Raw genomic sequence first — 11819 nt, 5'->3', positions numbered from 1 at the left:
CTACCTGGGATTGATCCTACAACCTTGGGTATCAGAATAATGCTCTAACCAACTAAGCTACCTGGCCAGAGCTCAACTGAGTATTTTAAATGAATTTAAAGTTAAATACAAGGCGCTAGGCAAAATGTGTTCCTTCCTTTTCCCACGGTAGGAAAGAAAAAGACGCCTCCTTTTTACCTTCCGCTTTGCCGCATTTTTGGCCCCGGTGACTCGCCATCGCTTGTACGGAGGCGTTCACTAGCTAAGGCGATGGCGACTGGGACGCCAGAATCGCAGGCGCGATTCGGCCAGTCCGTGAAGGGGCTTCTCACGGAGAAGGTGAACACCTGCGGTACTGACGTGATCGCCCTCACTAAACAGGTGCTGAAGGGCTCCCGGAGCTCGGAGGTGAGCTGGGAATTCACTCTCTGGGACTCATACTCGGAGGGACTCCTATCTTTCAGAGCTGTGCGAAAGGAGGTCGCATTGCATCTTGGGAATTGTAGGTCGTGAATTGTGGCGGAGACTAGAGCTCTTTCGCCAGGGGCAAGTGTTGCATTCTGGGATGCGTAGTCTCTTTTGGAGGACTAGCGGTATAAGAGGGGAAAGAAAGTGAGATGATGGGAAATCTGTGCTTTATTATTTTAAAAAATTGAATGTATTGGAATTACATCAGTTAACAAAGTTGTATAGATTTTAGGTGTATAATTCTATAATATATCATCTGTATATTGTATTGTGTGTTCACCCCAAGTCAAGTCTCCGTCCATCAACATTTCTTCCCCATTTAGCTTTTTCTACCTACTCCCACTTCCCTTTCCCACTTATAATTACCATACTGTTGTCTGTGTCTTTGAGTGAGTTTTTTTTTTCCCCTTTGCTTAATATCTTCACTTTTTTCACCCAGTCCCCAATTCCCTTTCTCTCCGGAATCTGTGCTTTAAAGCGGCAATTGTCGCAGGACGTGATGAGGTAGTGGTCCTAACCAGTTCCGGATTTGTTTCTTCGGGGTTGTCTCTGTCCCTTTTGGCCCCCAAATTCTGCATGGTTTTGCCCTCAACATCCAGTATTTCTCTCATACTTTTGTACATGATCTGTCTATGCTTTTATTCCTTTCTGATTTGTTTTTGAGGTCATATTCTTGATTTTGTTCCTTTCAGATTAAGTTTCTTCTCTGTCTGTCGTAAGTTCCCCTTAATTAGGTTGGTTCCATGTATGGAATTATTGATGTCTTTTCACACCAGAAAGCTTTACATACTACTCTCTGCCTTTCTCCAAAAAAAAAAAAAAAAAAAAAAAAAAAAAAAAGATTCGTTGAATTCCTCGATATTCATCCAAGCAAAATAAAAATATATAACCACACGAAGACTCATACATATTCATTGCACCTTTTGCCATAATAGCACCAAACTGGAACCAACCCAACTGCCCACTGACAGGTGAATGGACTAACAAAATGGGTCTAAGATCAAGCCATTCCATATATCATTTTTTACCCAGGAGAAATGGAAAATATGCCCATTATTTTGTTATGTAAACCAGCCTTACACACATTAAATATCATCTATGATTTCCAACTTTGGTTTCTTTAAAGTGGAACATCTGAGCCTGACTGTGGTGGCACAGTGGGATAAAGCATTGACCTGGAACGCTGAGGTCGCCGGTTTGAAACCTTGGGCTTGCCTGGTCAAGGCACATACAGGAGATAAGGCTTCCTGCTTCTATTTCCCTCTCTCTCTCTCTCCTCTCTAAAATGAATTAAAAAAATCTTAAAGTAGAACATCTTTTTTTTTTTTTTAATTTTTAAAGATTTTATTTATTCATTTTAGAGAGGAGAGAGAGAGAAGGAGGAGAAACTGGAAACATCAACTCCCATAAGGGCCTTGGCCAGGCAAGCTTAGGGTTTTAAACCGGCAACCTCAGCATTCCAGGTCGATGCTGTATCCACTGCGCCACCACAGGACAGGCCAAAGTATCAATAGAACATCTTCAATACACTTGTTGAACAATTTGAGTGCAGGGCCTTTTTTTTTTTAGTCTTTTAGATTTCTATGACTTTCTCCTATATACTCTTGTCTTTCTCATAATTAACTCAGTAGTATATTTTAATTTTTTAAATTTATTGACATTAGTGATAGAAGAAGGGAGAAAGAGAGAAACAGGAACATCGATTCGTTCCTGTATGTGCTGGCAGCCTCTGCGCTCCAGGACGACACTCCAGCCAACTGAGCTATCTGGGCCAGTAGTGTATCTTCACTACTCGTCTTCAAGAAGTATTTTTGATTTTCAACTTAATTTTCATAGAAATAGCATGAATTCTTTCCCTTTTTAAATTCATCTTATTCAATACATCAGTTTCTATATTCATTAAATTTATAGTTGCAGTAGCAAGCATAACATGTACACAAGTCTTTAGACTTATATTTGAATGTTAATTTCAGCTTTATTCATGTTAGCTTAGGGTCCAATAGAACTGTCTTTACAGAATTAGCTTTCATGTTTTGTCTTTAGCTTTTATTGATAGTGGCTATAAGAAACAACTGTATGAGGTATTTGCTTTACCATAACACTGTTGTTGAAGTCACTGATCTGGTGTCCTAAATATACTTTTTGTGAGGTCCCACATGATGTATTCATTTTATGATTCATTATCAGAAAAGTTATCTCTTTCAAAGAATTGTAATACTGCCTTTTACCAAATAAGAATTATGCAACTTGTGTTTCATTTTTTGCATTGCTTGCACAGAAGTTCCTATGTCAGTTTTAGTTCCTATGTCATTTACTGCCTTCTTCTTTTCATGCCTTCTTTTTTAGATTCCTTTTTTTTTTTTTGGACAGGGACAGATAAAGAGAGGAACAGATAGGGACAGACAGAAATGAAGGGAGAGAGATGAGAAGTATCAATTCTTCATTGCGGCTTCTTAGTTGTTCATTGACTGCTTTCTTATATGTGCCTTGAATGGGGGGCAGAGCAAGTGACCCCTTGCTCAAGCCAGAAACCTTTGGGCTCAAGCCAGCGACCATGGGGTCATGTCTCTGATCCTATGTTCAAGCCAGCAACCCCACGCTCAAGCTGGTGAACTTGAGCTCAAGCCGGCAACTTCCAGGTTTCGAACTTGGGTCTTCCACATCCCAGTCCAATGCTCTATCCACTGTGTCACCACCTAGTCAGGCATGACTTTTAGATTCTATTTCTGCTTTTAAAATGTGTGTATGTATGTGTACATACACATATAGTTTGGTATAAATTGCCTTGAATCTTTTCTGGAGAGAAACATGATATAATAATATAAAATTAAAAAAATAGATGGTGTTCATAGTTAACCACTAGTGTGTATTGAACATCCATATTTATCATAATAAACTTACATTTGTTGAGCATCTACTATGTGCTGGACACTGCTGTTTTATATAGCTTAATTCATTAAGTCTTTATAATCACTAATAAAGGAGGTAGTTTTCTTATATAGAGGATTCAGAGAGGAATTTAATTTGTCCAAGGTCACACAATAGCTAGGAAGGGGTAGAGCTAAGATTTAATCCTAGGCAGGTTGGTTTTAGGCCCACATTTTTTTTTTATTCAGTGAGAGGAAGGGAGGCAGAGAGAGACAGACTCCTGCACGTGCCCTGACCAGGATCCACCTGGCAAGCCCCCTATAAGGCTATACTTTGCCCATCTGGGGTGTTGCTTGGCAACTGAGCAATTTTTAGTGTCTGAGGTGGAGGCCACTGAGCCATCCTTTGCACCAGGGGCCAGCTCACTCCAACCAATTGAGCTGTGGCTATGGGAGGAGGGGGGAGGAGAAAGGCAGAGGGGGAGGGTTAGAAAAGCAGATGGTTGCTTTTCCTGTGTGCCCTGACTGGGAGTGGAGCCCAAGACATCCATATGCTGGGCTGACAGTTTACCACTGAGCCAACTAACCAGGCCCAGGCCCACGTTCTTGGATACCACCTCCCATATGGTACTAGTTGGATTAAGTAGCCAAAAACCCACTGTGCCACCATTGACTGTCCTAATGTGGTTTCCTCCTTTTTGTTCCTCCTCCTTGTGTACTTCTCTTTTCTTTTTTGTGTGTGACAGAGACAGAGAGAGAGATAGAGGAACAAATAGGGACAGACCGGCCGGAAGGGAGAGAATGAGAAGCATCAATTCTTTGTTGTGACTCCTTAGTTGTTCATTGATTGCTTTCTCATATGTGCCTTGACAGGGGGGGCTACAGCAGAGTGAGTTGACCCCTTACTCATGCCAGCGACCTTGGGCTTCAAGCCAGCAACCATGGGGTCATGTCTATGATCCCACGCTCAAGCCAGTGACCCCGCACTCAAGCTGGTGAACCTGTGCTCAAGCTGGTGATTTCAGAGTTTCGAGCCTGGGTCCTCCGTATCCCAATCCAGTGTTCTATCCACTGTGCCACCGTCTAGTCAGGGTTTTTTTTTTTTTTTTTAAATAGTAGATTAAAATTATTTTTTTTACTTACTGATTTTAGAGAGGAAGGGAGGGAGAGAGAGAAACGTTGACTTGCTGTACTGCCAATCCATGCATTCACTGGCTGGCTGACTGTTACATGTTCCCTGAGTGGAATCCAGCCCACAGTCTTGGCGTCCGGAGATGAAGCTCTAAATAACTGAGCTATCTGGCCAGGGCCTCCTTGTATGTTTTACATGGGCTGATTCTGTAGTAGACTTCGATAGGATACTCAATAAGTGGTATGGCTTGAGTTAAGTTGAAACCATTGCAGCTTTCTGGGTCAGGATTGACATATCATTTCTTACATTTCTGAACTTTACTGGATCTCTCTATTTTTTTAATTTTTAAAATTTGTTGATTTTAGCCTGACCGGGCGGTGGCGCAGTGGATGGAGCGTCGGACTGGGTTGCGAAGGGTCCAGGTTCAAGACCCTGAGGTCGCCAGCTTGAGCGTGGGTTCATCTGGTTTGAGCAAAGCTCACCAGCTTGGACCCAAGGTCGCTGGCTCGAGCAAGGGGTTACTTGGTCTGCTGAAGGCCCGCGGTCAAGGCACATATGAGAAAGCAATCAATGAACAACTAAGGTGTCAAACGAAAAACTGATGATTGATGCTTCTCATCTCTCTCCGTTCCTGTCTGTCTGTCCCTGTCTATCTGACTCTGACTCTCACTCTGTCTCTGTTAAAAAAAAAAAAAAAAAATTGTTGATTTTAGAGAAAGATGGAGAGAGAAAAAATCATCGATTTGTTGTTTCACTTATTTATGTACTCATTGATTGATTCTTCTATGTGCCTGACCAGGATTGAACTGAACCCACACCTTGGTGTATTGGGGCTATGCCCTAACCAACTGAGCTACCTGGTCAGGGGCTTTTTCTGGATCTCTTACATGATACTTATCACATACTGTATTTCCTTTTTCTATAATTGCTTACATATTTTTACCGTTTCCTTTAGTAGATTCGGAGGTTATCGGAGTGTCTTATTGACTTTCAGTCCTTCTCAGCCCATAGAGCATTGCTTCTCTCTTCAGCAGACTCCACAAAGCTATTTTGTTTGATTAACTGACAATTTCCATATGTAAAATGTTTATTCCACAGCATTCTTTTTTTTTTTTATTAATTTTACTAGGGTGACATCAATAAATCAGGGTACATATGTTCAAAGAAAACAAGTCCAGGTTATCTTGTCATTCAATTATGTTGCATACCCATAACCCAAAGTCAGATTGTCCTCCGTCACCTTCTATCTAGTTTTCTTTGTGCCCCTCCCCCTCCCTCTTTTCCTCCCCCCGCCCCCCTATAACCACCACACTCTTATCAATGTCTCTTAGTCTCATTTTTATGTCCCACCTACGTATGGAATAATGCAGATCTTGGTTTTTCTGATTTACTTATTTCACTCTGTATAATGTTATCAAGATCCCACTATTTTGTTGTAAATGATCCGATGTCATCATTTCTTATGGCTGAGTAGTATTCCATAGTGTATATGTGCCACATCTTCTTTATCCAGTCTTCTATTGAAGGGCTTTTTGGTTGTTTCCATGTCTTGGCCACTGTGAACAATGCTGCAGTGAACATGGGGCTGCATGTGTCTTTACGTATCAATGTTTCTGAGTTTTTGGGATATATACCCAGTAGAGGGATTGCTGGGTCATAAGGTAGTTCTATTTTCAGTTTTTTGAGGAACCACCATACTTTCTTCCATAATGGTTGTACTACTTTACATTCCCAACAGTGAATGAGGGTTTCTTTTTCTCCACAGCCTCTCCAACATTTGCTATTACCTGTCTTGTTAATAATAGCTAATCTAACAGGTGTGAGGTGGTATCTCATTGCAGTTTTGATTTGCATTTCTCTAATAACTAATGAAGGTGAGCATCTTTTCCTATATCTGTTGGCCACTTGTATTTCTTCCTGAGAGAAGTGGCTGTTCATGTCCTCTTCCCATTTTTATTGGATTGTTTGTTTGTTGTTGAGTTTTATGAGTTCTTTGTATATTTTGGATATTAGGCCCTTATCTGAGCTGTTGTTTGAAAATATCATTTCCCATTTAGTTGGCTATCTGTTTATTTTGTTGTCCGTTTCTCTTGCTGAGCAAAAACTTCTTAGTCTGATGTAGTCCCCACAGCATTCATTTAATAAATATTTATTGGCCCTGGCCAGTGGCTCAGTGGATAGAGTGTTGGCCCAACATATGGATGTCCCAGGTTTGTTTCCTGGTTAGAGCACATAGGAGAAGTGACCATCTGCTTCTCTCCCTTTCCCACTCCTGCAGCCAGTGGCTACATTGATTTGAGCCCATTGGCCCTGGGCGCTGAGGATGGCTCTGGTAGCCTCTGCCTCAGGCGCTAAAAAGCTCAATTACTGAGCAACGGAGCAGTGCCCCAGATGGGCAGAGCATCGCCCCATGGGGGCTTGCCAGGTGGATCCTGGTGTGTCTCTCTGCCTTACCTGCTTTCACTTAATGAAAAAAATATTTATTTACTTATTTTATTTATTTTTACAGAGACAGAGAGAGAGTCAGAGAGAGGGATAGACAGGGACAGAGAGACAGGAAGGGAGAGAGATGAGAAGCATCAATCATCAGTTTTTTGTTGTGACACCTTAGTTAATTGATTGCTTTCTCAAATGTGCCTTGACCATGGGCCTTCAGCAGACTGAGTAACCCCTTGCTCGAGCCAGCGACCTTGGGTCCAAGCTGGTGAGCTTTTTGCTCAAACCAGATGAGCCCGCACTCAAGCTGGCGACCTCGGGGTCTTGAACCTGGGTCCTTCTCATCCCAGTCCGACGCTCTATCCACTGCGCCACCACCTGGTCAGGCAAAAAATATTTATGCATAGGAGAGAAAGAACAGGGAAGGGAAGGAGCAGGGATGGAAGGCCTTTTTTATTGTTTTGACTTTAGAAACATGTAAAGGTTTATTAATTTTATAACTTTAAAAGAAAAATAATGAAAGTTGCCATAAGGGAAAGAATCAGGTGGCTGTAGCAGTGCTTGTGCTCCTGTTTAATTTGGAGCCATGGGTCCCTTTTTTATCAGAATCTCTGACCCAAGGGAACAGGGAGGGTTGGTAGAACACATATAACAGTAGCTTCCTTTAAATGGTGGACTTTTTTTCCCCGAAATTAGAAGCAGGGAGGCAGTCAGACAGACTCCCACATGAGCCCGACCAGGATCCACCCGGCATGCCCATCAGGGGACGATACTCTGCCCATCTGGGGCGTTGCTCTGTTGCAACCAGAGCCATTCTAGCGCCTGAGGCAGAGGCCATGGAGCCATCCTCAGCGCCCGGGCCAACTTTGCTCCAATGGAGCCTTGGCTGTGGGAGGGGAAGAGAGAGATAGAGAAAAAAGAAAGGGGGAAGGGTGGAGAAGCAGATGGGTGCTTCTCCTGTGTGCCCTGGCCAGAAGTCGAACCCGGGGCTTCCACATGCTGGGCCGATGCTCTACCACTGAGCCAGCTGGCCAGGGCCATGGTGGACTTAATGTCTGCCAGGATCAGGGGGCAACAGTAGCCAGAAACCTCTGTTGATCTCTTGTCTCTTGGTGCCGAGTCACATATCTGACCACAGGCCACCCAGCTGAATCAGAGCTCAGGGCCCAGCGGTCAGTGAACTCATTAAATCTGCCTCCACATGTCTCCTTTCTTTCCTCTTCCCTAGCCCTCTCTTGCCGTCCTTCAGGTGTGGGTTTCCCACTTCAAATCCCAAGCTTCTTCCCAGGCCCTTTTTCTCCTTCTCTGAGGTTCTCATTCCATTTCTGAACAGCTGCATTTTTTCTCTCCTTTTCAGTCCTGCTGGAAGCCCTGCCCCACACTCCTCTCAAACCACCCTAGATCCCAAATTTGTCTTTTTTATTATTTTTATTCTTTTTAAGATTTTTATTTTTTGATTTTAGAGAGAGAAAGAGAGAGAGAAAAATAAAAGGGGGTGGGTTGTGTGGGAAACATCAACTTGTAGTAGTTGCTTCTCATATGTGTCTTGACCAGGTAAGCCCAGGGTTTCGAACCGGCGACCTCAGCATTCCAGTGCCCGTATAGGTCAGTTTCAGATTTGACTTTAAAGAACAGAAGTTAGGTTCTCACTGGGCTTGCATAGCCAAAGGTGTTTTTGGCAGACTTCTCTTCGCAGCACTTGACTAAGAAGCTGGCAGAGAGCTCAGCAGTTACGGAGCACTGATTTCTCAGGCAGTGGCCCCTTGTAACAGATATTGAGCCCATGCCAGAACTGTCACTGTGACAGTGAAATGGATTCTCAACGTGAACAAGTCGGACATTATCCTCCATTATATTTGGAGTGTTTGTTGTACGGGAGAGTTGGGGGAAGGGAGAGGGCAGGGGTATAACAGCTGCAGAGAGGGGTAACAGGAAGTTTGGAAGTTTTGAATATTGCCATTGTCTTCCAGCTGCTAGGTCAGGCGGCTCGAAACATGGTACTACAGGAAGATGCCATCTTGCACTCGGAAGATGTAAGAATCATTTATTTTATGATTTGCGTTTTATATTTATGTATAGTTTGAGTGGCTACAGGGAAGTGGAATGTTCTATTTCTGGTTTTGTTTTGTTTTTAATGCAGAGTTTAAGGAAAATGGCAATAATAACAACACACCTTCAATACCAGTGAGTATGCCCTCTCTGCTGACTACTTGCTACAAAATCGTTACCCTTGGGCTGCTTCTCGTTGCCCTCGTGCTCAGCTCATTTTCCTGCAGAGGCAGGAGTTAGGAGTACAGGTGAGGTTGGTCGAGGATGAGTTCTCTGTGGAAAAGACTCCTGAGATTTCAGTAGAAGTTAGAGTGAGATCAGGTGCAAGGATTGCCTTTTGTGAACTTTATGTGTTAATTTGAGGGCTTCTCAGAGGAAGAGACTGTAAACCCAACAGGGCAGGGCCCATGCCAGGACTATGCCAGTGCTTGGCACCCAGTAGGCACTTTATCAGTCGTGTGTGTGTGTGTGTGTGTGTGTGTGTGTTTTCCTGAAGTTAAAAGCAGAGACAGACTCCTGCATGTGCCCAACCGGAATCCACCCTGCAAGCCCACCAGGGGGTGATGCACTGCCCATCTGGGCTGTTGCTCCATTGTAACCGGAGCCACTCTAGCACCTAAGGCTGAGGCCATGGAGCCATCCTCAGTGCTCGGGCCAACTTCGCTCCTTTAGAGCCTTAGCTGTGGGAGGGGAAGAGAGAGAGAAAGAAGAAGGAGAGGGGGAAGGGTGGAGAAGCAGATGGGCACTTCTCCTGTGTGCCCTGGCCAGGAATCAACTTCCACACACCAGGCGGACACTCTACCACTGAGCCAGTCGGCCAGGGCTTTTATCAGTCTTTGTTGATTGTCTGTGATTAAGCTTCCCTCTGGAGAGTCTGCTCCTTCCCTGGGGAGTCAAGAGTTAACTGTGACCTACATCCTACATTCCAACATGTGGCCTAGTCCTAGCTACATGTATATCATCCAGGAGATTTTGAAATGTAAAGATACCTTCTCCATTATATATTTTTTTCCCATTATAATTTTGGATAAAATTATAATTTTATTAGCTTTTCATCTTATTTTGTTTTATATTTTAGGTAGTCGATATTATATTAATGTACCTATTAGAAATATATGGTTGGGAATTCAACTCTTGATGTTTAAATAACTAGATGTTCATTCTTTGGGCGTGAAAAATATCAGGTATGTGACCATTTGACTCCACATACTCTGCAAACTGAATCTGAGTTCTGTGTGTGGTTTGTTAGACCCCATCCCATACTCTGATGGAATATTATTACCTGTTTAGCAGCTCTGCACTCAGATAGCGAACAGGTTCAATAGCACAAACTTAGGACAGGATGGGCAGAAATACAGAATGTGACATAAACTGGAAATTCGTTCAGCCTATATGCATCTGACCATAACTAACTTCTAGTTCACTGAGTTTTCTTATGTTTATTTTCTTCTTTCCTTTTCTGATTTAGGCAAGAAGCTATTCAGAAGAAGTAAGTAACTGCATAGGTAGGAGAGTGGATGGCCAACTGAAGCAGTCGGAAGGGAATTATACTGTTGGGCCTACTATCAGTGCAGAGCTCTGGTTGACAGAAGCCCTGAAATTGACACACGCTCTGGGATAGCTCAGCTGGGATATAAAGAATACAATGTACATATTTTAAAGGCAGGCAGTAAGTCAAAGGTATGCACTGCTAGTAAAGGATTTCTAAAAGTTACAGGGTGTAGAGACCAACCTTAAGAAAACTTTTTACATTGGTGATAATCATTAAGTAGAGTAAATGTGTTAAAGTCATTAAACTGCCTGGGTTTTTTCAAGAGGATTATATCTGTCCCTTTTTATATTGTTTACAATACTAATCAGCTTTACAGCCCTGTTCTTTGTAGTTTAAAAACTTCGGGGACTCTAGTAGCCCATAATATACATTTTGATTTCACTTCAACAGTACTTATACACTAAAGTACAAATAATTTGCACAGAGATGTCTTTATTGCTCATTCCAGATAAACTGTTCCTCTAATCTCTAGTGTTGAGCAGTCATCAGATCTCCAGGACCAGTTGAATCATCTATTGAAATAGAACAGCTTAAAGAAGGCTTTGCCTAATGCTGAGCTGAAGATAATCTACCACCACCGTTGTACTCTGGGTTTGATTTTCCATTTTCTTCTCTAAAAGTCAAGTTAGAAAAGGTTTGTGGTGATGTACAGTTTCTCCTGAAAAGAAGCTTAGGTGTTTGAATTTTGGAAGCATTTCTTAAATCAGACTAACCCATGCTCTTGTTGAATTTTTAAGTTGCTCCATATTTTTTAGTTGCTCTATTAGTTTGATGTTAAAGCAAAATTAAAAGCTGTCATAGTTTTCAGAGGAAAAGAGGACAGAGGGAAGGGGGTTGATAGGATGGGATAAACCTGAAGGGAAGTGGGGAGGGTGCAATGGGGAGGGGAGCTAAGGAGATGTTGAGGGGAATACAGGGGAGGGGGGATGCATTCGGAGCAACACTAGAATCTATGTAAACACAGTAAATTAATATCAATAAAAAAATAATAAATAAAATAAAATAAAAGCTGTCATAGTTTTTCCCCTAAAACTTTAATGTCAAAAGCCATATTGTCAAAATGTGATTCTTAAACTAATACCGAGTAGTGTTTTAAATTCAGAAATAAAGCTTCTATTGTGAACATAGAAGAATGATTAATATTCTTTTTTAAAGAATTTTTTCGGCCTGACCTGTGGTGGCGCAGTGGGATAAAGCGTTGACCTGGAACACTGAGGTCCCCGGTTCGAAACCTTGGGTTTGCCTGGTCAAGGCACATATGGGAGGTGATGCTTCCTGCTCCTCCCCCTTCTCTCTCTCTCTGTCTCTCTCTCTCACTACTCTCTCTCTAAAAAAA

At 42.5% G+C, this 11819-nt stretch overlaps 1 protein-coding gene across 2 annotated transcripts; it reads left to right on the top strand.

Moving 5' to 3' along the window:
* The first annotated feature begins 235 nt into the window (after nt 1-235).
* On the top strand, nt 236-11616 carry BORCS7 (BLOC-1 related complex subunit 7). 2 transcript variants are annotated; one of them, XM_066355456.1, is made up of 5 exons: nt 236-387; nt 8853-8915; nt 9023-9066; nt 10400-10420; nt 10956-11616. In XM_066355456.1, exons 1-5 carry the CDS (start codon nt 250-252, stop codon nt 11005-11007), a joined length of 318 nt encoding a protein of 105 aa, XP_066211553.1. In that variant the 5' UTR covers nt 236-249; the 3' UTR covers nt 11008-11616. The 2 variants fall into 2 exon arrangements, with proteins under 2 accessions (XP_066211553.1, XP_066211554.1); XM_066355457.1 differs by having other exon boundaries at nt 10932-11616.
* The last annotated feature ends 203 nt before the right edge of the window (nt 11617-11819 follow it).

This window comes from Saccopteryx leptura, chromosome 13 (genome assembly GCF_036850995.1).
Source record: "Saccopteryx leptura isolate mSacLep1 chromosome 13, mSacLep1_pri_phased_curated, whole genome shotgun sequence".
Taxonomy (NCBI): domain Eukaryota; kingdom Metazoa; phylum Chordata; class Mammalia; order Chiroptera; family Emballonuridae; genus Saccopteryx; species Saccopteryx leptura.
The sequence above is the reverse complement of the archived record's forward strand: the minus strand, read 5'-3'. Positions and strand labels throughout refer to the sequence as shown.